Source organism: Equus asinus, chromosome 2, assembly GCF_041296235.1.
Source record: "Equus asinus isolate D_3611 breed Donkey chromosome 2, EquAss-T2T_v2, whole genome shotgun sequence".
Taxonomy (NCBI): Eukaryota; Metazoa; Chordata; class Mammalia; order Perissodactyla; family Equidae; genus Equus; species Equus asinus.
The window spans coordinates 139,135,742-139,162,171 of NC_091791.1; the positions used below are offsets into that span (position 1 = coordinate 139,135,742).

General features: G+C 38.1%; 2 protein-coding genes and 1 long non-coding RNA gene across 4 annotated transcripts in view; 2 read left to right on the plus strand and 1 right to left on the minus strand.

The window, feature by feature from the left end:
* BNIP2 (BCL2 interacting protein 2) overlaps positions 1-6,303 on the plus strand; it is a 38,516-nt gene extending 32,213 nt beyond the window's left edge. For both annotated transcript variants that reach the window (XM_014850433.3, XM_044764789.2), the window contains one exon: positions 6,242-6,303. In XM_014850433.3, the coding sequence (XP_014705919.2) occupies positions 6,242-6,260 (19 nt within the window). In that variant the 3' untranslated portion in view covers positions 6,261-6,303. The remainder of the gene's footprint in view (positions 1-6,241) is intronic.
* On the plus strand, positions 6,236-14,924 carry GTF2A2 (general transcription factor IIA subunit 2). The gene is made up of 4 exons (XM_014851072.3): positions 6,236-6,362; positions 7,121-7,225; positions 11,049-11,175; positions 14,628-14,924. Exons 1-4 carry the CDS (start codon positions 6,291-6,293, stop codon positions 14,651-14,653), a joined length of 330 nt encoding a protein of 109 aa, XP_014706558.1. The 5' UTR covers positions 6,236-6,290; the 3' UTR covers positions 14,654-14,924.
* LOC139042388 (uncharacterized) lies at positions 9,772-26,386 on the minus strand. Its single transcript, XR_011499087.1, has 5 exons — positions 26,260-26,386; positions 22,052-22,232; positions 12,981-13,094; positions 11,790-11,832; positions 9,772-10,219 (listed from the first exon to the last, which is right to left on the minus strand). It is a non-coding gene; the product is annotated as an uncharacterized lncRNA (long non-coding RNA).
* Between the last annotated feature and the right edge of the window lie 44 nt (positions 26,387-26,430).

Sequence of the window (26,430 nt, forward strand, 5' to 3'; positions counted from 1 at the left end):
TACTAATCTCATGGGACCACCATCATATATGTGGTCCATCATTGACCAAACATCGTTATGTGGCATGAGACTGTAGTCTAGTTTCATTCTTTCGCATGTGGCTGTCCAGTTTTCCCATCTCCATTTATTGAAGAGACTGTTTTTTCCCCCGTGTATTCTTGGCTCCTTTGTCATAAATTGAGCATATACGCGTGTGTTTATTTCTGGGCTCTCAATTCCGTTCCATTGATCTGTATATCTGTTTTATGCCAATATCATACTGTTTTGAGTACTATAGCTTTGTAGTATTGTTGGAAATCAGGAAATGTGATACCTCCAGCTTTATTCTTCTTTCTGAAGATTGCTTTGGCTATTGGGTTCTGTTGTAGTTCCATATGAATTTTAAATTGTTTGTTCTAGTTCTGTGAAAAATGCCATTGGAATTTTGATAGGGATTGCATTGAATCTGTAGATTGCTTTGGGTAGTGTGGACATTTTAACAATGTTAATTCTTCCAGTCCATGAGCATGAAATAGCTTTCCATTTATTTGTGTCATCTTTGGTTTCTTTCATCGGTGTCATAGTTTTCAGTGTAGAGGTCTTTTACCTCCTTGGTTTAATTTATTCCTGGGTATTTTATTCTTTTTGATCAATTGTAAGTGGGACTGTTTTTTTTTTTTTTTAAAGATTTTATTTTTTTTCCTTTTTCTCCCCAAACCCCCCGGTACATAGTTGTATATTTTTCGTTGTGGGTCCTTCTAGTTGTGGCATGTGGGATGCTGCCTCAGTGTGGCTTGATGAGCAGTGCCATGTCTGCGCCCAGGATTCGAACCAACGGAACACTGGGGCGCCTGCAGCGGAGCGCGCGAACTTAACCACTCAGCCACGGGGCCAGCCCCGGGACTGTTTTCTTAATTTCTCTTTCTGATAGTTCCTTGTTAACTTATGGCTGTTTTCTAGATAACTCAAACTTTTGTCAAATGGGCTGACAAGATTCTGTACTCCTGCTTTTGTCAAGTTTATATCTCCCTTATTGGGAACTCTTCTTGCCCTTTTGAATTCCCTCTCCCTTTACTTACTTACTGATTTATTTACTTATACTTCTAGATTTTTTTGCCTTCATTCATTTATTGAACAATATTTATTTGGCTCCTATTATGTGTCAGGTACTATTCTAGATGCCTCATTTATTTCACTGAACAAAACAGAGAGAAGTCCCTGCCCTGATGCATCATACATTCTATTGAAGGATGCAGAAAAGAAACCTAAAATAAGTAAATTATATAATGTGTTAGAAGGTGATAGTGCCATCAAAAAAAAACACTGGAGGAGGGGTCAGCTAGTGGCATAATGTTAAGTTCACGCACTCCACTTTGGCGGCCTGGGGTTTGCCAGTTCAGATCCTGGGTATGGACCTATGCCCTGCTTATCAAGCCATGCTGTGGCAAGTGTCTCACATATAAAATAGAGAAAGATGGGCACAGATGTTAGCTCAGGGCCAGTCTTCCTCAGCAAAAAGAGGATTGGTGGCAGATGTTAGCTCAGGGCTAATCTTCCTCACAAAAAAATTAAAAACCTTGGAGGATAAAGGGAGATTGGGAAGTTCCAGAGTGGAGTTGGGAGTGGTATTTTCAATATGGTGGTCAGCTTTGGCCTCATTAAGTATGTGCTGTTCTTGAAGGAATTAAGAGAACCAAGTGGATATCTGGGGGAAGAACATTCCAGATAGAAAGAACAGCCTTCACAAAGGCTTACATAAACAGCAATATGTCTGTCGTGTTCTAAGAAGAACCAGGCAGTATGTCTAGAGAAGGGCGAGAGCGAGGGAGGTGGTAGATCAGAGAGATAATAGGCAACCAGATTATTGTAAGGACTGAGTGAAATGGAAGCCATGGGAGGTTTTGAGCAGAGAAGTGAGATGTTCTAACCTGTGTTTTAAAAGATCATCTGGCTGCTGAGTTGGGATTAGAGTGTAGGGGGAGCATGGAAGCAGGGAAACCAGTTAGGAAGCTGTTCCAGGTAATCTAAATGACAGATGATAGTGGCACAGACCAGGATGATAACAATGGAAATGGTGAGAAATGGTTGGATTCTGAATGCGTTTTGAAGGTAGAGTTTACAAGATTTGCTGGGTATTAGATGTGGAGGTGAGAAAGGAGGGAGGGAAAGGGGGATAACTTCAAGGGTTTTGCCTCTGCCCCTAGAAGTATGGAGGTATAACACCTGAGATGGGAAAGACAACAAGGAGAGATGTTGAGTAGGCAGTTGGATCCAGGAGTGACTTACGGGGCAAGGTCTGTGCTAGTATATGAATTTGGGAATCTTCAGCAATGGTATTTAAAGCCATGAGACTGAATGTTATTACTAAGCAATGAGCATAGACAGCAGCAGAGGACCAAGGACAGTGTCTTGTGACATTGAGAGTTCAGGAAGAGGGTCAGCCAACAAATGATGCTAAGAAAGATGAACAGTGAATTTAAGAGAGCAACCCAAAAAGTATGTTGTCCGAGAAGCTAAGCCAAGATCCTTTATCAAAGAGGAGGCAGTAATCAGCTGTGTCAAATGCTTAAGTCTAGTGAGGACTGAGAATTGAGGATTAGCTTTAGCAATGGCTGTTGGTGACCTTCACCATGTGTTTCATTTGAGTGCTGGAGGCAAAAGCCTATGAGGAGTGAATTTAAGAGAAAAGGAATGAGAGATAGTAAGTAGAGACAACTCTTAGGAGTTTTGCTACAAAGAACAGAGAAAGCGTGTAGCTGGTGAGGGAAGTGGGTTGAGACTTTTTTGTTAAAGATGGGAGAAGTAGCCACCGGTTTGTTTGCTGACGGGAATGATCCATAGAGATGGGAAATTGATGGTGAAGGAGAGAAGGAATGACTAAATTGTTGGGACAGTATCCTCGAGTGTACTGGAGGCTAGGACCTGATGCACTGGTAGAAGGACTATACTCAGATAACAGTGTGGATGGTTCAACTATAGTGACAGGCAGGAAGGCGTAGTCTAGGCACACAGATATTGGTAGGTGGTTAGATGTAGTTTTGAGAATCTAGAAGTTTGCATTGCTTCAGTTTCCTCAGTAAAGTAGAAAACTTTGTATCTCACTTAGGTACTTTTATATTTGATATTAACATTTTGACATACCACCGAGTTATTTATTCACTAACAAATACTTATTGAATACATACGTTATACTAGGCACTGTTCCAGATGATAAATATATAACTGTCCCTACCATCATGGACGTCTATTTTAGTGGCTGGAAACAGAATAAGCATATATATGTCAGCTTCAATTAATGGTATGAATGAAAATAAAGCATTGTAAGGGGGAAGGAGGGCAGATCTTTTTTATAGCTTTGTCACAGAGGTCCTTTCTGATGAAGTCATGTTTGAGCAGAGATATGAGTCAAATGTAGTGAACCATGCAGGTATCTGGGAAGAACATTCAAAGCAAGAAGAACAGCTGGTGCAAAGGCCCTAAAGCAAGAACATCTTGCCATATCGAAGAGCAGCAAGGGACCAGTATGACTGGAGCAGAGTGAATGAGGGAGTAAGTGGAAAAAGATACATTCAGAGAGGTAGTGGGGGGCCCAGATCATGTAGGCCTTGCAAACCACTAGAAGGACTTTGTTTTTTACTCTGAGATAGGATGCTGCCATCTGAGGTTTTGAATAAATGGGTGATGTGGTTTGATTTATGTTTAAAAGGCTTAGTGTGGCTGGGGTGGGGGTTGGGTAGGCAAGGGTAGAAAGCTATCACAGTAATCTTAGTGACAGATGATGGGATGATGGTAACTTAGTGGTAGCGGTGGAGATGGTAAAAGTTGTCAGATTCTGGCAATATATAGAAGGAAGCACTGACAAGATAGGCTGACAGATTGGATGCAGGGTGAGAGAAAAGTTAAAACTAGAAGGTCTGAGGGCTGTCTTACTGGAAGACTAGATTTACTGTTTAATGTGGTGGCAAACTGAGGGCAGAAAAAGTTTGGAGGGGTGGTGCAAAGGGTTTCTGGACTCAATTCCAGTGTGTGGGTGTGGAAACTTCCCCACACCAACAAGCAGTTCTTGGACACCAGCAGGGTGTCGGAGAATTCAGCTCAATTCTGACCCAGAGATAGAATCAGATTCCACAGGTAAAGGGCTCAGTCCCACAAGACCACCTCCCACTTCAGGCATCACTTGCAAGTCCCCGGTTGTGACCTGTACTTCTGGCCAGCTGGCTATAAGTCAGAGGTTTCCACGACCCCCTTTCCTCAGGTTCCATTAATTTGCCTGAGCGGCTCACAGAACTCAGAGAAAGGTTACTTAATAGATCACCAGTTTATTGTAAAAGGATATTAAAGTATACAATAGTCAGATGAAGAGATATGTAGGGCGACGTCCAGAACAAAAGAGCTGCTGTCATCATGGAGCTTGGGGCCCGGCAAGGTGGCAAGAGGAAGCATGCTGGTTCCCCAACATGCAAGCTCTCTAAAGAAAGATTGACAGGCTGTCCTTTTGGGTTTTTATGGAGTCTTCATTACATAGTCATGATTGACCAACTAAGTCTTTGGCCATTGGCAGTTGATGCAACCTTAAGTTCCCCCTTCCTGGAAATGTGGGGGTGGAACTGAAAGTCTCAATCCTCTGATCACAGGGCTTGTTCTCCTGGCAACCAGCCCCCGCCCTTGGGTGGAGTCCAAAAGTCACCTTCATTAACATAGACAAGAAATTCCAAGGGCTTTGGGAGCTGAGAGCCAGGAATTATGGACAAAGATCAGATATATATGAAAAACATATTTTGGTCATCTGACCAAATATATATTTCTTAAAAATCACAATATCACAGGTAGTATCAGGAGTTGGTGTTTGACAAATTTGATTTGAGCTACCTACTTGATATTTCTGTCCACTGTCGAGTAGACAATTTTATATATGGCAACAAGGGGAGAAGTCAGGACTGGAGGTATAAATTTGAGAGTCATCAACAGATACGTAGTATTTAAAGCTATAAGTCTGGGTGAAGTAACTATAGGAGTAAAGCGTATAAAGGGCAGGCATCGGAAGCCTTAGGGCACTCAAGTAATTAGAAGTCCGGTTGCTGAGGAGGAACCAGCAAAAGACAAACAAGAAAAATGGTAGTATCCAGTGATGTGGGAGGAGAGTGGGGTCCCAAAAGCCCAAGAAAAGGTTTCACGAGGCAGAAGTGATCTAGTGCATCAAATGCTCACAAGGTGTGTAATGTGACGACTGCTACCTGACCATTATTTTTGCTGAGCTTTGCCTGATGATTGCTCCTTGAATCTATCTCCTTCTGTCCACCTCTAAACTGAAAGTGCCGTGGTCAGGGATCTTGTACATGACACGTAGTAGCTCAGTGTTTGTTGACTCTGTACTACTGCTGCCCTCCTCTCTCCCTAATCTTGCTCTCAAGTTCGTTCTTCCCCTTGCTACCCATATGTCTCACCTTTCCTGCCTGGAATGCTTCACTGGCTCCACATCGCCTGCGCTGTAAACCCTGGCACCTCTCCTGATAGAACATATCCCTCCGTACCATCTTTTACAGCCTCATCTCCCACCGCTTCCTATTCATACTTACCCCCTAATAATACAAAACAAATTGTATTATTTCATCCTTCTATGGCTTTACTCACTCTATCCTTTCAGCCTAGGATGACTTTCCTCCTTTGCTTGGCTAAGTCTAGCTTGAAGAATCAGGAAGCTTTTGGGAGCTGACTCATTCAAGTCCACAGACAGCCTCCATAGTACACTGTGTATATCTCTATCACAGGTCTCATTCTCTCTTGAATTTAACTTTTTTGTATGTCTGTTACCCTGTGTAGAGTATACATTTTTTAGGGTTAGGAGTGTATCTTTATTCCTCTTCCTCTCCTATCACAGTGCTGTGCTGTCTTCTTGGTAGGCACTCTAGAAATCCCAAATTTTAAGAGAACAGGAAAATGAAGGGGAAGGCGTGGAGTTGCGAGCTGAAGATTGTCTGGATCAGTGACTTGACACTAAGTAGAAAGGAATGGTACGTGGTAAATTCTAGACTAGGTCAAAAGGCAGACTTTTGAAAGAAATAGTAAAGATGTACATTTTAATAAATATAATATCTGTACTTTGCATAAAGGAGTATAAATGCATATGTCAAAATAACAATTATATAGTAATTTGCAATTACAAGAGTTCTGATAGTATGTATTAGAATATGTGAAGTAGACTATATTACATACATGATTTACAATATTTTCTTTTTTTAATGCTTTCATATGAAACTTATAGGACATCAATGCAAGCCTGAATAAGAAAAACAATTGCTTCCTCCTAAGCCATGGCATATCAGTTATACAGAAATACCACTTTGGGAAACAGTCTTCAGGAGAGCCTCGATGAGCTCATACAGGTGGGAGACTGAACATTGACATGTTAATTTAGATGGGTTTGTAATGACTGTTCAGCCTGGCAAGTCAGTGTTCAGATGAATGACTTCAAATCCCTGAGCATTATACCATCCTGACGACAGGGTATAAAACAGTGATTAAATGATACAGTTGAATATATCTAAATTTTCAAAGATTTTTGTTAACATAAAAATTGGTATTGTTGGTTTTCTCCTAAGACAGGCATATTCTATGTAGCTTTAAGATAATTTTGGACAATTTGATAAAGTCATTTTGAGATTTAAATAAGAATTTTGAATTTATATTTCAATTTTAAGAGAATAACCTTCTTATATAAACCTCTCATCTAAGAACATAAGTATTTCTATGTTTTCATATATTTTATGAGCTTTGATAAAGTGTATTTGAATTTTTTTAATACATTGTTGTCCTTTGTTTTTTATTTAAAAGAAACTTGGTTCCTTCAATTTATTGAATGCCTCTTTCCAGACAGTCTTGAAGGAATGACAGAGTTTTGTCCTGGTGTTGTAACATCACTGCATGTTTTCTTTTCAAAATTATGTTTGTGTCAACACAGTGCAAGAAAATATTGTCAGCCTTTGCTTCTTAATTGTCAGTTATAGCAAAGAAGAATAAGGAATTCTAGTTTAGAGGCTCTGGTTAACCTCAGTTAAATTTTAGATGATAATTCATATATTTTTGTTTATTTTGTCTTTAACGTTCTTCCCTAAGAGGATGTGTGACCTTTACTTTTTCTCAGTCTCAACAGATCACCCCGCAGCTTGCCCTTCAAGTCCTCCTTCAGTTTGATAAGGCTATAAATTCAGCGTTGGCTCAGAGGGTCAGGAACAGAGTCAATTTCAGGGTAAGGATATTTTCCTAAATCTAGAAGCCTGTACCAGTGGTTGTTACAACAGTGCTTTTTAGGACCCCCTCAATATTTATTAATCATAAAAGGAAGAGATGGCTTCATCAAATTTTGGAACTTGTTTTATAGTAACTAAATTATACTTTACTTTTTATACTAAATTCATCCAACTTAATGTGAGATACAAAGTTGTTTTTAGATTTTTATTCCATTGTTTCACAAATCAGCCTGTGTGTATTTGGCTACCTTCCCTGAAGAGTTACTGAGTTTTCAAACGCCTGAAACGTTATCTGCAGCTCTGAAGATAAGTGACAGAGTAATCCCTAAGTTCTGTTCTGTTTTTCAAACTCTGACCTTCAACCATTCTGGGAAAGTACAGTTATTTCTAGAAACTTCAGGTTGCCTCCCATCTACTCTTAGATAACATAGCTTATAAAGACCTGAAGTGGTGGTAGATAAGTCTGTTCTGATAGCTTCATTTCATTTGAGTTATTTATACTTTGAACAGTAATCCCAAACTGAACAAAATTATCTTTCTCAATTTGATGGTGAATTCAGATTAAAAGGCCCAATGAAAGTATCATAGTGAATAGAAATAATTTACCACGTTATGATATTGATGGAGTTATATAATATAGGGTACAATACTTGGTTATTATATTTATCTAATATGTATGCTTATGTTATAAGACATAACCATAAAGTAGAAATTAAAAAGTTGAAATATATGAAAATCAATACATGAAAAGAACATACAAATTAATTTTTATTTAAGAGAACTTTAGTGTTTGGGGGTTTTGGTTTTTGTTCATGATGAAAAACACAAAAGAAAAATTTATCATTTATTCAGCGAACATTTCAGAGCCTACTACGTACCAGGCATTGTTCTGGATATTGAGTATACAGAAGAGAACCAGACAGACAAGGCCTTGTATGACTTAGATTTTAATGAAGGGATAAAATCTGCACATGTTGTATATTCGTATAAATAAGTCTGTTAATTTCACATGCCTAAAAATTATCTGGAGTAAAATGCATCTTTAAAACTATAAAATTTTATCAGATTTTTTAACATTGGCGATTCTGACAAAATTAGTTTGCTTTTGTTTTTGTATAAATAAACCTAAAACTTTGCCGGGTTTGTCATTCAAAGCATGATGCTTTCATTCTAAATTGATCCATGCTAATATATAAACTTTTGCCCATATAGGAATTTTGTTTGACTGCTTATCAGACTCGGTAGGGTTCACAAGGTCTGAATAGTCTTCTAGTTGTATTGTGGTAGGCTTCTAGTTTGGATCTGTTTAGCTAAAGTTAAAGTAGTCTGACATTTGCATTTCTCTTAGAAAGTGTTTTGTAAATTTGTCTGTTTTCCAGAAGCTATAAATAATTACTCATATTTTGATCAGATCTGATTTTCATTCCTACTGCAACTGCTCAGGCTTTCATCACCCCCCCCCCCCCACCACCATCATTACCACAAACTTGATCAATTTTAAGTCCAGAATGTTTGCAAATAGCCTTCTGTTATGCTTGAGTGGGCATATGGCAAAGACAAAAGAGATAATATATTGGTAATACCTAATTTTTAAAGCCATATTGCTAGATCACATTTAAATATATATTTTTTACTGGCCTAGCAATAAGATCAAGGACCCATTGAAAGAATAGGATAATATGCTACATGCTAAATTTGCTTTAAATCCTCATGAATTTCCTATAACAGATCATTTAATAGAATGTTATATGTTGGCATTTATTAATAAAAAAGTCAAAATATGTTTTTACCAAGGACCTTGAACTGAATTAATTTTTAGGGATAAAATTCAGCTTGAACTAGTATGCTTTTGCAAGCATTACTCTCACTGGCAGATGAGAGTAATGATTAAACATTATTATAATACTAAACTTCAAACAGTAATTAAGCAAGGATTAAAAGACTTAATAGTCAAGGAAAAATAGCCCTTCTATTGACACTGACAATTTCTTTTTCCCTGTTATTTGATGTTTCTACAATGAACATGTATTATATAACTTTTTAAGATGATGTTTTAACTTGAGAAAAGTGACAGAACTTATTAAAGTGGATAAAGTGAAAGTTGTAGATACACGTAAAAAAAATTAGAGGTGTGTTGAAGATAGTTTGGCCAAATGAGTGTTAAAATCAGTTACTGGACCAAGGCCAAACATTATATAGAAGGAAGTTTTTGAATATAAAGAATAAATCCAAAATCTTATTTTTAAAACAATAATCATTCTTTGAGTCCCTATATTTGAGATACTAAATAGATTCTGACTTTCCAATAAAGACAGTGAAGATACTTAAAAACTAAATTAAATACAGGAAAGGTCTTTTAAACTTTTCTAAAAAGATTACGTTTAAACACAGGAAGAGATTAGGTAAAATAAACTTTTTTAAACATTTGTTAGTTCTAAAGTTATCTAAGTAATATACGCTCTTAATCATCAATTTGTTTTAATCTAAATATTGGAAATCATTTAATACCTTTTAATATATAAAATTAACAGCTTTCACAGTCAATCTCTTGTAGCATTTTACTTTCACAATAAAACAGTAGAATTTCAACATATATTTGAAAGTGAATGTTCACATACTAACCATAAATCCCAGTAACATGCCTGTTCAAATTACCTACACAGCTACCGCCAGTTGGATATGACAGTAACCTACACATTCATAGGATCATTGATGACACACAAGTTCAGGGGTGCCGGAAATGAACGTTGAGTTTGGCTTTTGGCTGTTTAGCCTTCCAGAAACTCAGACTGTAGCCAAGGAGCAGATCTAATTTTTAAATTTGTTTTTTTACATTTACAATCCTGTGTCCTTTTTTCCACTTACCAGTGTGTCATAGCACTGTTATACTGTGTTTTTACTTGTTGTGATGATCTCCCCTGCTAACCGAAGCTCACTGATGGCAGGGACCGTATTTCCATTGCTTCCATTGTACCCTCAGAGCCAAGCATGGTCTACAAATAGTAATTATTCATGTTTACTAAACTCAGTAATTCCTTCATAGCCATCATAGTTTCTCTAATCCTTTTCATTAGATAAAATATTTAGATAGAATCCAGTTTTTGCTATTACAAATAACACTGCAGGGAACATTTTTGTGCTGAATGCCTTTTTTCTGAATTGAAGGTTGTAGGCATACAAATGTCTTAGATACTCAGTTTCATATGTGAGTATGCGTGTATGTGTATCCCAGGTTTTGATTGTATTCTTTTGGTGTCTATACTTGCACTTCTACCATATTCTACAAAAATTTACTTATAATATTCAAGTACATATTCCTGCTCCTAAAAAGAAGAGAGAACTTTTAATTAATGGAAGAATGTCAGTTGCACAGGACAGTAATGGCTACTACAGTAATTCATCTGAGCTAAGTCACAGGATTAAAATTGAATGTTTCTAGGAAATCCCTGTTTTTGTACAAGTTCAGAGAATTTACACAATAAAATGTTGTATTTAAAAAGTGTTTACATAAAAATTCTAATGAACTTTCATAATTTAGCCACATGAGGGCAGTAGAAATTCAAATTTCCATTCTGGTTTCCTTCAGATTTAAGGTAAGTAATTTTCAGACTGTTACAGCACTGAAAATAGTCTGCTAAGATTTTTTTTAATGCTTCCCTTAGGAAATTTATCTAAGTTTTTTAAGTGGTAGGATGAAAATTAAGAAAAATCTTAAGCAACTAAGTATTGAATAATCATACTGTTTTAAGAATTGTATACTTGGTAGCATAAGAGGGAAAAAAATGACTCTTCATGGTATGTCTAAATTTTTTGTCTTTAAAGGGCTCTCTTAATACATACAGATTCTGCGATAATGTGTGGACTTTTGTATTGAATGATGTTGAATTCAGAGAGGTGACAGAACTTATTAAAGTGGATAAAGTGAAAATTGTAGCCTGTGATGGTAAAAGTAAGTATTCATCTAATTACTGTGAAAGCAAAGCTACTTCAAATCTTGTATTCTGTTGGTGTCTGTTTGTATGAGTCTTTAGAAAAGTCTTCATCTGAAATTAAGGTGGAAAATGGCCAATGATCCACTCCCAGATAGAGACCTGGCTTCTAGCTCAGCTAGAGTCTGAATTCCAGATCTTAAATAGTCCTCTTACTGACTTTAGGTATAAACATTTCTTATTACATGTAGACTTACTTCCAGCAGATTGAATTTGTGTGGGGGAAAAAATAAGCAAACTAAAAACTTTTCTTCCCTATTTCAGTTGCAAATTTGAAGTATTTGTCAGGCTTTTCGAAACCACCTTTTTCTTTAAGGAAGTTTATCCTCTGGTTCCTGTTTTGCTGGATACCTATGGATTTTGTATTTTAAAAGTGGTTATTTAAAAGAACCTTATCAGTCATAATGGTAAATATCCATTCCTCGGATGTGTTACCTCTGTGCGGGTGGATTTTCCACAGCAGACCTAAGAACTTGTTCAGGTCCTTAAATGTTTCAAAAACTATGCATCTTGGTTTTCTATTCCATGATTAGTTATCTCCATTTTGCTAATTGTATTTTAAATATATACTTACTTTACTTTATGATCTGAACCATTTGTATTTAAAGCAGCTATTCCTGAAATGAATAGAGAATACTGTTACTCTCCCAGAAGGGGAATTTTGAAAAGCAAGAGAAAGAGAAATGTAGAAAGTAATAACCTACATTTCTCAGGTTATGGGGTTGGGTGGTTTTTTTTTTTTATATGTATTTCGGATTTTGAAAGAAATAGTCTAATTGCTGGAAAATGTAGAGAAGACAGAAAAGCACACAGAAGAAAAACATTTGTAACGCCATCTGGAGATAACATCACTTGTAATATTTTATTATGTAACCTTCTAGTCTTTACTTATGTATATATTTTATAGTAATATATGTATGCATATATACACATTTCCAAATATATCATTTTTTACACATAAATCATTAACTGTTCTGTTAAACGTGCTTTTTAAAGGCTACATAAAATGATACCTTCAGCCCTTTTTAAAGAAATAGTCTCTTCCAGATGTCAGAAAGTCTTTGAAACTAGCAATGTTACAATGACTTAGACCTTCTGGAAGGTTATCTAGGAATAATCATTCCAGGAACTTTAAGCATAGATGACTTTTTAATGTAGTCATCACATACTGTGTTCCTTGCTGTCATGACAGAAAAGATCCATGTTATTTTATAGTTCCTGGATCACAAGATGATAATATTTCTATACATCAGATAATGTATACTTTTTTCATATTTTTTCTTATAATTTAGGCTAATAGCATCCTTATAACCCTTAGGTTTTTAAGTTTTTACTAGACTGTAGAATTTGGGCATTAACTTATAAAGTCTTAGACCTCTATCGAAATGAGTTAATCTTGTAGACCAGTACTGTTCAGTAAAACTTTTATACTAATGGAAATGTTCTCTGTCTGCACTTGAGGTATATTAGGGCAACTGAGAAATTTAATGTTTTAATTTTTATTTATCAGTTAACTTTAGGTAATTTAAATAGCCACGTGTCTAGCCAGTGGCTACCATACTGGACAACACAGATGTAGACTAGTAGTGTGTCAGTTTCAATAATTTGAAATATAACTAAGAACCAAAGAGTCCATGCAAACGTGTATTTTACTCATAGGAGCTTCTGTCTGATGATCCTTAGAGTTTATTACTCTTGCTTAAAGATACAATGTTATCTGTTTTTTCAAATTTCAGTGGATGAAAAAATAGCAAATCAGCCTTACCTGTTGGCAGTGGCGCCTGAGGAGCTTGCCCCACTTACAGCACAGTGTAGTAATTGATCTTCAAAGAAAAATTGTTGAGTATTCAAGAAGAGCTTAGATTGTGTCCCATATACTCTATGTCAGCAAAAAAGTACACAGTCTTAGAAATTTTTTTCCAAAATTAAAATATAGAGGCAGAAGTTTAAGTAATTAAGAAAATAGCATTCTAAATGCAGTGCTGCTATCAAATAAGCCCATTCTTTCTAAAAGTCAACTTTGTGAAACAGAGTTGAGTTCCTAATATAGAAGCAGAGAAAAAGTTTTTGTGGCTAGAATTTTGATCTGTTTCTCACCAGGAGTTAAATACATTTCTCTTCTGATTGTATGTTACAGTCTTTGTGGTCTAATTTGCAACATAGAGAACCTGAGAAAAACATGGTTATGCAGCAGTTCTAAGAACCAAATGTAGTATAACTTGGTTTTTCTCTAGCATAAATATGGAGAGCTAAGCACTGTCTTTTTACCTCTGCCTTGAAAGGAAAGTTATTTAAGTTCTTAAGGTATTTTCACGGTCAGCTTCCCTCTTCAACCTTGCCTCTCCTTCCCCACTCCTCAAACCAGCACCACCGTTAGTTCCTGCTTTATTTTTTTAAAAGATATTCTTAAAGTATTTAAATTTAATAAGAAATCCCTCGAGACGGAAAGTAGATTAGTAGTTTCCAGGAGCCTAGGGGAGGGAGGAGTGGAGAGTGACTGCTCATGGGTACAGGGTTTCTTTTTGGGGTGACTGTGGGAAGCATTCCCCCAATCTAGCTGCCATTGTATTGTGACAAGGTCTGGCAATGGAAGGAGAATCGTGCAAGGCACTTCTCCAGGGAACATAATTCTTTAAGCAGAATCCTTTGACCTCCTTTCTAAAGCCTATTACTGATTAACGTCTTCCCTCTGTCCTGGAAGCCTTGTAAAAACAGGCAGAACTAGCAATAAACATATCTCAAAGAACAAACAGCAGCCCCCAAGGATGAGGGGGTCTATATTCCGTTAATTATATACTCGCTGCCCTCCTAACTTCTTTGAAGACCCTGAAGCTATGTAACCTCTTCCTAAACAATCGATATGTATGCTGCACATCTGGTATGTAGACAACCACCTTTGATTATTACCTTTAGTCACGCACTGCCCCTCTCCTGTTGTTCCCATGACGACAATAGTTAGACCACCTCGTGTGATTTTTTCCTATATAAGTGTACCCTGTCCCTGAAATAAATTGGACTTGCTTGCAACTGCTTCGAGTCTCACGTCAAGCACTTACACTTTCGCCGACGCCATCTCTCCCACGGGAACCTGGACTCTGCCGAGGCTGGACCCCGGCAGGTGACAACAATGTTCTGGAATTAGCTAGCGGTGATTGTTGCACAACTCTGTGCATATATATTAAAATCTACTAAACTTACACTTTAAAAGGGTAAATTTTATGATATGTGGAAAAGGAAGGAAGGAAGGAAGAAAACATAAAACTTTGAGAGAGAAGGGAAGGAAATTAAGGAATTAATTTGGCTCTTTATTTTCTCAATGAACAGTCATTCATTCCACAAAATATATATGTACATATTGATTTAAAATTAAGTTGTTCCTTGAATTTACTCTTTTTCTCCTCTTATTTCCTAGATACTGGCTCCAATACTACAGAATGACTAGGAAAAAAATGGCTTTTTTATGCCATCTTCTGTTACTATTCATCGCTTTTTGAAGAGAAGCATAGAAGAGACTTTTTTTATTTATTCTAGCATTGCAGACATGACTACACTGTGCTGTACTACCAGAATTGAGTAGAAAAAGCTTATACCTCTGTAGCCTCTTACATTACCTTTACTATACAGCATGAAGAAACAACTTTTTTAATGACAAATCAAACATTGTTGCCTTCCTAAGAACATTCTTTAATAAACTCATTTTAAAACTCAATGTGAGTAATAACTAGTAGAGCTATTAAGCTAGCAATGTGAAGATACTAGATAAGCATTTTGAAAGAGGACCATGTTCCTTGCAAACGAAATTAGAAAATGAATTCATTTCAATAAAGTCTAATTAGTTTTATCAGTTGTAACTTTAGCTGATGAAAGCATCAGCAGGGGCAAAACCAAATTCTAGATTGGAATTTTACTTAGAAAATCTCTATTTTAAAAGTTCAAAACCAAAGGTAATTGATATGAAAAATCTAAGTGCAACTCAACTAGAAAAAGTTAGACAATCTTTATATAGCTTCCAAAACAAAATCAAAAATCATATTTCCAACAACATAGTCTCCACCTGACATGTAAATGATTTCTTGAACTGGCCATGTTGGAAAAGTTTCATACACTCTTTCTTCCCCCCCCAGGATTTTTTTAAAGTAATTTACTTACTGCAGTAACATTGGATTATAACATTATGTAAGTTTCAGATGTACATCGTAATATATTTCAAATTCTGTGTAGATTACATCATGTTCACCACCCAAAGACTAATTATAATCCATCACCCCTTTTGCCTGCCCCCCTCCACCCTTCCTGTTTGGTAATCACCAATCCAATCTCTGTTGCTGTGTATTTGTTTGTCATTGTTTTTATCTTCTGCTTATGAGTGAGATCATGTAGTATTTGACTTTCTCCCTCTGACTGACTTCACTTATCATAATACTCTCAAGGTCCATCCATGTTGTCACAAATGGCCTGATTTCATCATTTCTTATGGCTGAGTAGTATTCCATTGTGTGTATATGCCACATCTTCTTTATCCGTTTGTCCCTTGATGGGTACCTGGGTTGCTTCCAAGTCTTGGCTATTGTGAATAATGCTGCGACGAACATGGGAGTGCATGTATCTTTATGCATTAGTGTTTTCATGTTCTTTGGATAAATACCCAGCTGTGCAATAGCTGGATCGTATTGTAGATCTATTCTTAATTTTCTGAGGGAACTGGATACTGTTTTCCATAGTGGCTGCACCAGTTTATCCTCTCACCAGCAGTGTACAAGGGTTCCCTTCTCTCCACATCCTCTCCAACACTTGTTTCCTGTCTTGTTAGTTGTAGCCCTTCTGACTGGAGTGAGGTGATATCTCATTGTAGTTTTGATTTGCATTTCCCTGATAGTTAATGATGTTGAGCATCTTTTCATGTGCCTGTTGGCCATACGAATATCTTCTTTGGAGAAATTTATCTTCAGATCTTTTGCCCATTTTTTAATTGCATTGTTGGTTTCTTTGTTGTTGAGACATTTGAGTTCCTTATATATTTTGGATATTAACCCCTTATCTGATATATGCTTTGCAAATATCTTCTCCCAGTTGTTAGGTTGTCCTTTCATTTTGTTGATGGTTTCCCTTGCTGTGCAGAAGCTTTTTGGTTTGCTGTAGTCCCATTTGTTTATTTTTTCTTTGGTTTCCCTTGCCTGGTCAGACATGGTACTTGAAAATATGCTGCTAAGACCAGTGTCAAAGAGCGTGCTGCCTATGTTTTCTTCTAGAAATTTCATGGTTTCAGGTCTTACATTCAAGTCTTTAATCCATTTTGCGTTGATTTTTGTGCATGGTGTAAGATAATGGTCTACTTTCATTCTTTTGCATAGGACTGTCCAGTTTTCCCAATATCATTTATTGAAGAGACTTTCCTTTCTGCATTGTATGCTCTTGGCTCCCTTGTCAAAAATTAGCTGTTCACATATGTTTGGGTTTATTTCTGGGCTCTCAATTCTATTCCATTGATCTATATGTCTGTTTTGTGCCAGTACCATGCTGTTTTGGTTACTATAGCTTTGTAGTATATTTTGAAATCAGGAAATGCGATACCTCCAGCTTTGTTCATTTTCCTCAGGATTGCTTTGGCTATTCAGGGTCTTTTGTTGGTCCACATACATTTTAGGATTCTTTGTTCTATTTCTGTGAAAAATGTTATTGGAACTTTGATCGGGATTGGGTTGAATCTATAGATTGCTTTAGGAAGTATGGACATTTTAATGATGTTAATTCTTCCAATCCAAGAGCACGGAATATCTTTCCATTTCTTTGTGTCTTCTCCAATTTCTTTTAACAATGTATTACAGTTTTCAGTGTACAGATCTTTCACCTCTTTGGTTAAGTTTATTCCTAGGTATTTTATTCTTTTTGTTGCAATGGTAAATGGGATTGTATAGTTAATTTCTCTTTCTGCTACTTTGTTGTTAGTGTATAGAAACAACTGATTTTTGTATGTTGACTTGGCATCCTGTGACTTGACTGTATTCATTTATTATTTCTAAAAGTTTTTTAGTGGATTCTTTAGGGTTTTCTATATATAAAATAATGCCATCTGCAAATAGTGACAGTTTCCATTCTTTTTTTCCAATTTAAATCTCTTTTATTTATTTTTCTTGCCTGATTGCTCTGGCTAGGACTTCCAGTACTATGTTAAATAAGAGTGGTGAAAGTGGGCATCCTTGTCTGGTTCTTGTTCTTACAGGGATAGATTTCAGTTTTTCTCCATTGAGAATGATGTTAGCTGTGGCTTTATCATATATGGCCTTTATTATGTTGAGGTATTTTCCCTCTATACCCATTTTATTTAGCGTTTTTATCGTAAATGGATGCTGTATCTTGTCAAATGCTTTCTCTGCATCTATTGAGATGATCATGTGATTTTTATTCTTCATTTTGTTAACATGGTGTATCACGTTGATTGATTTGCAGATGTTGAACTATCCCTGCATCCCTGGAATGAAACCCAGTTGATCATGATGTATGATCTTTTTAAGGTATTGTTGTATTTGATTTGCTAGTATTTCGTTGAGGATTTTTGCATTGATGTTCATCAGTGATATTGGCCTATAGTTTCCTTTTTGTGTGTTGTCGTTCTCTGGTTTTGGTATCAGGATAGTGTTGGTTTCATAGAATGAGTTAGGAAGCCTCCCCTCCTCTTCAGTTTTTGGAACAGTTTGAGAAGGATAGGTTTAAGTCTTCTTTGAACGTTTGGTAGAATTCACCAGGGAAGCCATCTAGTCCTGGACTTTTATTTTTGGGGAGGTTTTTGATTACTGTTTTGATGTCCTTACTGGTGATTGGTCTATTCAAATTCTCTACTACTTCTTGATCCAGTTTTGGAAGGTTGTATGATTCTAAGAATTTATCCGTTTCTTCTAGATTATCCAATTTGTTGGCATATAGCTTTTCATAGTATTCTTATAATCTTTTGTATTTCTCAGGTGTCTGTTGTAATTTCTTCTCTTTTATTGCTGATTTTATTTTTTTGAGCCTTCTCTCTTTTTTTCTGGGTGAGTCTAGCTAAAGGTTTGTCAGTTTTGTTTATCTTTTCAAAGAACCGTCCCTTGGTTTCATTAATTTTTTGTTTTTTGGTTTTTTTTTTAGCCTCTATTTCATTTATTTCTGCTCTGATTTTTATTGTTTCCTTCCTTCTGCTGATTTTGGGCTTTCTTTGTTGTTCTTTTTCCAGTTCCTTTAGGTGCACTGTTAGATTGTTTATTTGGGATTTTTCTTGTTTGTTGAGGTAGGCCTGAATTGCTATAAACTTCCCTCTTAGAACTGCTTTTGCTGTATCCTATAGATTTTGGCATGTCATATTTTCATTTTCATTTGTCTCCAGGAATTTTTTGATTTCTCCTTTGATTTCTTCATTGACCCAATCGTTTAGTAGCATTTTATTTAATCTCCACATATTTGTGTCTTTTCTGGTTTTCTTCCTGTGGTTGATTTTTAGTTTTGTACCTTTGTGGTCAGAAAAGATGCTTGGCATTATTTTGATCTTCTTAAATTTATTGAGACTAGTTTTGTGGCCTGTTATGTGATCAATCCTGGAGAATGTTCCACATCCATTTGAAAAGAATGTGTATTCTGCGGTTTTTGCATGGAATGTTCTATATATATCTAAGTCCATCTGGTCTAATGTGTCGCTTAAGACCAATGTTTCCTTATTGATCTTCTGTTTGGATGATCTATCCATTGGTGTAAGTGGAGTGTTAAAGTCCCTTACTATTATTGTGTTACTGTCTGTTTCTCCTTTTAAGTCTGTTAATAATTGCTTTATATATTTAGGTGCTCCTGTGTTGGGTGCATAGATATTTACATGTGTTATATCCTCGTGTTGGATTGTTCCCTTTATCATTAGGTGATGCCCTTCTTTGTCTTGTTAGTTTTTGTTTTAAAGTCTATTTTGTCTAAGTATTGCTACCCCACTTTCTTTTCTTTGCCATTTGCTTGGAATATCTTTTTCCATCCATTCACTTTCAGTTTGTGAGTGTCTTTAGGTCTGAAGTGTGTCTCCTGTATGCAGCATATATATCAGTCTTGTTTTTTTATCCAATTGACCACCCTATGTCTTTTGATTGGAGCATTTAGTCCATTGACATTTAAAGTAGCTATTGATAAATATGTATTTATTGCTATTTTGTTACATTTTTTCTGAGTGTTTTAGTAATTCTTCTTTGTTCCTTTCTTCTTCTCTTGCTCTCTTCCCTTGTGATTTGATGCCTTTCTTTAGTAATATGTTTGATTTCTTTCCTCTTGCTTACTTACTTATTATAGGTTTCTGGTTTGTGATTACCATGAGCATTCTATGTATATAGCAATCTGTATTGAGTTGATAATCTCTTTAGCTTCACTCTTTTCTAAAAGCTCTACTCTTTTGCTCCCCTCCTCGAACACTTTGTTTTTGAAATCATATCTAATCTCTTGGTTTGTGTGTGTCTATCCATTACCCTCTTATCATTGAAATAGGTAATTTTAGTACTTTTGTCTTTTAACTTACATATTATCTTCATAGGTGGTTAATCTGCTACCTTTACTGTATTTTTGCCTTTGCCAGTGATTTTATTGCCTGGTTGGGTTTTGTTTTTTGGGGGGTTTTTTTTGATAATTTTCTTATCCTTATTTGTGGTCTGCTCTTTCCCACTTAAATAAGTCGCTTCAGCATTTCTCCTAGAACTGGTTTCTTGGTGATAAACTCCTTTAATTTTTGCCTGTCTAGGAAGCTCTTTATCTCTCCTTCCATTTTGAATGATAACCTTGCTGGATAAAGTATTCTTGGCTGTCGTTTTTTTTCCTTTCAGCACTTTAAATATGTCATGCCACTCTCTTCCAGCTTGTAGGGTTTTGACTGAGAAGTCCACTGATAGCCTTATGGGCTTTCCTTTGTATCTCTCTTGTTGCCTTTCTCTTGCCACTTTTAGGATTCTCTCTTTAATTTTGGACATTTTAATTATAATGTGTCTCAGTGTGGGCCTGCTGGTGTTCATCTTCTTTGGTGCTCTCTGTGCTTCCTGTACTTGGACGTCTGTTTCCTTCCTTAGGAAAGTTTTCAGCTATTATTTCTTCAAATAGAGTCTCTGCCCCTTTGTCTCTCTCTTCTCCTTCTGGGACGCCTATAATATGAATGTTAGTGCACTTGATATTGTCCCAGAGTTCTCTTAGACTGTTCTCATTCTGTCTAAATCTTTTTTCTTTTATCTGTTCAGCTTAGGTGATTTTCTCTAGTCTTTCTTCCAGCTTGCTGATCCGTTCTTCTGTATTATCTATTCTGCTATTTGAGTCCCTCTAGGGAATTTTTCATTTCCAGTATTGTATTCTTCATTTCTGATTGTTTTCTTGTTTTTCGTATTTTCTAATTCTTTGTTGACATTCTCACTGTGTTCATCCAGTCTTCTCCCAGTATCAGTGAGCATCCTTATGAGTTTTTGTTTGAACTCTTTGTCAGGTAGATTGCTTGTTTCTGTTTCATTTAGTTCTTTTTCTGGGGTTTTGTCCTCTTCCCTTGCTTGAGATATATTCCTTTGCCTCCTCATTATGCCTCTTTCTCTGTAGTTATATCTGTGTATTAGGTGAGTCACCTATGTCTCCTGATGTTGGAGAAGTGGCCTTACGTAAGAGATGCCTTTTGAGGCCCAGCGCTGTGCTTCTCTCGTCACCAGTCTAAATGATCCACGAGTGACCCCTGTTTGGGCTATTTCTATCCTTCTGCTGTGGCAGGGTTGCTGTTATTGAAGGTACCCAGGGAGTTCAGTCTTTCCCTCCCTGGCAGGCTGTTTGTAGATCTGGTTTAGGAGCCCCAGCACCATTGGCTGCAACGTCTAATAGCACACTCCTGTTGCAGTTTTCCTGATAATTGGGTAGGTACCCAGTGTAGTTGGTTGCTAGGCTCAGGGGCTTACAGTTGCTGTAGTCCTCAGGCCTACAAGGCTGTTGTCAGCTCTCTTAGGAGTGCAGCTGAGTGGGACTGGCCCTAGGCACAGGAGCACCCACTTGTTTCAGGCTTTGCAAGGTGGGACTGATCCTCTTTGTGGCTGTTGGTGAAGCACAGGTCTTCTGCCGCTGATAAGCCTCTCCCCCCACAGGTCCACACATAATGTCACCACAGCCCTGGTCTGTGCACACTTCCTGACCCCCTGGAGTGTACCCAGTTGCCCCACTGCAGAGGCCCCCACCTCTCCACCAATGTCCCCCACCGTTCATCCTGCCCTCACACAGACCCTGCTCCACAGAGGTGGACACACTTGCCTGCCTGTAGAGGATCAAGGCACCCAGTCTCTGCAGGGTGACGAGAAGCCTAAGGGCTTGCTGTTGGGTGGGGTTGGTCCCTAAGGTGGGCTGCCTGGCCTGGCTGAACTGGATTAAGTCTGCTGCCTGCTCTAGTGGTTGTGGCAGACCCCCCAGGCTATCAGGGCAGGGAAAGAACTTCAATGGTGTCTGCCAGCATCTCTGTCAGCATGCCTGTAGTTAGTCACAACAATGGCTACTGCCAATGTTTCAGTCTCCAGAGAGGTCTCACCTCTCACCAAGATGCACCCAGATCCTACCAAGTGAGTCTCTTTTCACCAAAAGACTGTGCAGCTTTCTTTTTGGAGATTTTAGGTTGCTCTGAGAGGGGTGAATTTGTGCATGGGCCCTTTAAGACATGGGTTTTTTTCGGCTTTCCTCCAATAGCTTTTCTGGGGGTATTCACCATTGCAGTTAATAGCCAGTGAAGCCAGATAGTAGGACACTCATCTCAGTTGGGCCAAGTCTGAAGGATGCTTATAGTGGTAATGGGTCCCTGCTAAGCTCCCCACTTCTCCAGGGAGGGCTGCGTACCTTAGGTTTGCTCCCGCCTGGCCGGCGGTGAAGGTCTGTGGCTCCCAAAGGTGGCTTTTTCCTCTCCAGAAGGAATTTCCGCCTCTTCTGCCTCAGTCACGACTGTCTCTTGTTGTGGGGGTTCTTTTTATCCCGTTTTCAGTTTTCTCTCCAGGGTAATTTTTCCAAGAATAATTGTAACCTGTTTGTGTTTGTGGGAGGAGGTGAGTTCAGAGTCTGCCTACACCACCATCTTGACGAGATTGCCTCATACACTCTTAAATGATCTACATCTTACCACTTATTAGACTTTCAGTAGAAGTCCTACTAAATGTATGCCATATCTTTGTGTACTTGAAGAAAGTTTCCCTCGTTTGTCAGTCTCGGAGTGTATAATGAAGAATGTGGCATTTGTAAAATATAACGAGGGAGAATGTCAGGCACCACGTAATTGAGTAACTGGAATTTAGCAGCTGACTATAGATGAATTAAGACCAACTCTTTTTAATAAGAACTTGGTCCAGTTTATCATTTAGTAAGAGTAGGCTCTTGACAGCCCCATCCTGTAGTCAACCCCAATTCAGCCCTAGTTCACTGTGCTGAAGCTGCCCCATAGGCACAAGAAGTCACCTTTCTCCATCTGCTGAGAGGTAATAGACTTGGCAGTAATCCTCAGTAAAATAGCTTCTCGTGAACTTATTAAAATGTTAAATAGTTCTTCGTATGGCACAGTCCCTCTTGTTTCAGATGTAGAAAGCTGTTATACAATAGGTGTCATCATTTGTAAGGAGCCAGTGCTCAAGTCTGATCTCTTTAGCAGCAGAGAAATGAGACTTTTTGTTTGTAAGATGATAGCCAAAATAACTAACTTTATTATGGGTGAGGCCAAGTGCTACATGTGGTACATCTGCTCTCCTGGGTAAGCCTTGTAACAGGCCTGGAACAACTTTCCCCTCTTTTTACAGCTTAAGAAATTAAGACTTCCTCTCTCTAAATTACTAGAAGTTATATAATTAAGATTTTTCTTAATTGCAGTTAGTCAAAATCAAGGCCTTTTTACTTTGGAGGTTCGGCATAGTGGTTAGTAGACAAATATGTTGATAGTCAACTTAAAATGGTTGTAGAATTTCTGCTTCTAAGGAGTAAGTTATGATTTAAACTTCCTGTTAACAGTCACTTAGATCCTACAGAAAGAAATATAGGGCTGGAGTTGTACCCACTTGTGAATTTAGAATCCTGTAAATGATGTCAATAGACGGTGCTTGCAAGAGTCAGAAGCAGCATATTGATCCTAGGTGAGGAGTTTCTTGTAAGATATGGTTGACTGGCTTGACCTGCTAATTGGTGTAATAATGACTTAAGCCATTCTCTGGGTGCTCCTACAGTGTTACCTCAGCAGTCAGTATAGTCCTCGATGCTCACGTTAAAACTAACTTTCATCCTTGCAGTCCATTCTGTGTAATCTGTTCTAGTGTTCTCTTCCTCACCATGCTACCAACCATCACAGTCTGTTCCGCTTAAGTTTGAGAAAGAAACAAAGTCAGATCTAACATTTCTCTCATCTTTGGTTCTGCTGTTTCCTCCATTTCTCATGCCTTTCCTTTCAGAATCAAAATTCTATACATCCTTCAAAACTTCAGCCCAGTTGTATCTGAGTGTAACCCATATTGAGCTCCTCTTTGGACCTCTTACAAAGGAGCCATTTAAATACGTGAAAAAAAACAACAACAAAGGACAGGAAGAACTTGGGTCAGTTCCAGTACTCACTCAGCTACTCATCCAGGTAACTGACGTGGAATGCCTCAGGTTTATGCTTCATTCCATCAGTCAAAACGAGTTCTCATACTTAGGTTAACCGCTATACACACCTCTGCTTTTGCCTGGGCGGGAGTGCGGAAGTCACAGCCTGATATTTGCTCCTGTCAGTTCTAATGACTTGCATACACATCACACGGCTGACACTGGCATTGTGGTATGGCGGTTCTAACTTTCCCATAGTGGGAACTCTTCCCACAGTGATATCACCACACCTGTTAGAATGGCTATCATCAAAAAGACAAGAAATAACAAGTGTTGGTGAGGATGTGGAGAAAAGGGAACACTTGTGGGGGCTGGCCCCGTGGTCGAGTGGTTAAGTTCGCGCGCTCTGCTGCAGGCGGCCCAGTGTTTCGTTAGTTCGAATCCTGGGCGCGGACATGGCACTGCTCATCAGACCACGCTGAGGCAGCGTCCCACATGCCACAACTAGAAGGACCCACAACGAAGAATACACAACTATGTACCGGGGGGCTTTGGGGAGAAAAAGGAAAAAATAAAATCTTTAAAAAAAAAAAAAAAGGGAACACTTGTGCACTGTTGGTGGGAATGTAATTTGGTGCAGCCTCTATTGAGAACAGTATAGAGGTTCCTCAAAAGATGAAGACTGGAGCTGCCATATGACCCAGCAATACCACTTCCAGGTGTATACCCAAAAGAATTGGAAGCAGAGACTCAAAGAAATACTTGTACACCCTCGTTCATAGCAGCATTATTCACAAAAGCTGAAAGGTGGAAGCAACCCAAGTGTCTATCAAAGGATGAATGGGTAAACAAAATGTTATATACACATACAATGGACTATCATTCAGCCTTAAATACAAAAAAGTTTCTGACACATGCTACAACATAGACGGACCTTGAGGACAATATGCTAAGTAAAATAAGTACAAATACTGTATGGTTCTACTTCTGTGAGGTACTTAGAGCGGTCACATTTATAGAGACTGAAAGTAGAATGGTGGTTGCCAGGGGCTGGGAGGATGAGTTGTTGTTTAATGGGTATAGGCATACCTAGTTTTATTGTGCTTCTTTTTATTGCACTTTAGAGATTTTGCATTCTTTCAAGACCGCGCACCAGCAAAAAAGATTACCACTCACTGAAGGCTCAGATGATAGTCAGCTTTTTTTAGCAATAAAGTATTTCTAAATTAAGGTATGTACATTTTTTAGACATAATGCTATTGCACACTTAATAGACTACAGTATAGGGTAAACATAACTTTTATATGCACTGGGAAACTGAAAAAGTTCCTGTGACTTGCTTTATTGTGATATTCACTTTATTGCAGTGGTGCGGAACCGAACTCACATCTTTGAGGTATGCCTATATATAAAGTTTGGTTGCACAACAGTGTGAACCACAATGAACTGTACACTTAAAAATGATTACAATGATAAATTTAATGTTATGAATATCTTTCTTTTTTTGGAGGGGGGAACATGCTTTTTGGTGAGGAAGATTGGCCCTGAGCTAGCATCTGTTGCCCATCTTCCTTTTTTTTTTTCTCCCCAAAGCCTCAGTACATAGTTGTGTATCCTAGTTGTAAGTCCTTCTAGTTATTCTATGTGGGATGCCACCACAGCATGGCTTGATGAGCAGTGTGGAGGTCCACACCCAGGATCAGAACTGGCAAACCCCAGGCCACTGAAGTGGAGCACGTGAACTTAATCACTACACCATAGGGCTGGCCCCTGTTATGCATATCTTACCACAATGTTTTTTAAATCTTTAAAAAAACAATGCTAAGGAAGAAGTCTGCTGTCTTCTCCCTGCCTGTCCCAGATCTGTCTCCTCCACTCAAGCCCCACCACTTCTAAGAAGCTTTCCCTCACCCTATCTATTTCCGGTGTTTCTTAACTTTCCCTGGACTCCTGTGTCACCCTACTTAATACTGAATTATCTACCCATCTTGACACTTAAATATGTAGGACCCTTGAAGAAAAGAACTATGTCTTCAGCTTGCTTGGGGACTCTATAGTGCCTACCTTAGAGGGAGTGTATCAGTCAGTTTCCAATCAGGGAAATAGAAACCACCACGTATGTATTTCAAACAGAAGGAATTTAATACAGGGAGTTTCTTAGAAAGGTGTTCAAAGGGCTGGAGGAGCAAAAGAGGAAAGGTAAGTGTATCTAAATAGTAACGAAGGAAGCAGCTAACATCCCTGTTGCTGGAGGGAGCAAAAGAAAACAGCATAACCCAGAGGCCACAGTCACTGTGCCACTGAGGCTGCTGCTGTTGAACCAAGCTGCCTGATACAGCCATCAGTTGGCCTACACTAGCCAGCCACAGCTGCCATTGTGCTGTTGCTGTCACTGCTGCTGCCACTGCACCTGTTGCTTCTGCTGCTGTCACTGTTGGTGGTGACACTACCAGAAGGTATAAGAAAAACGGTTTCTCCTTTCCTCTCACCTTCCAGTATCCCAGTAGTGCCTCTCCAAGGTAGAACTAAACAGAAATCCAGCTGCAGGGAGTCTGGGAAATGTAGCTTGTGGATCTCCTGCCACAACAGTGAAGAGGGAAATACAGAAGAGTTAATATGGAGCTGAGAGGACAGAAAATAGCCAGCACCCTCCTTTGACT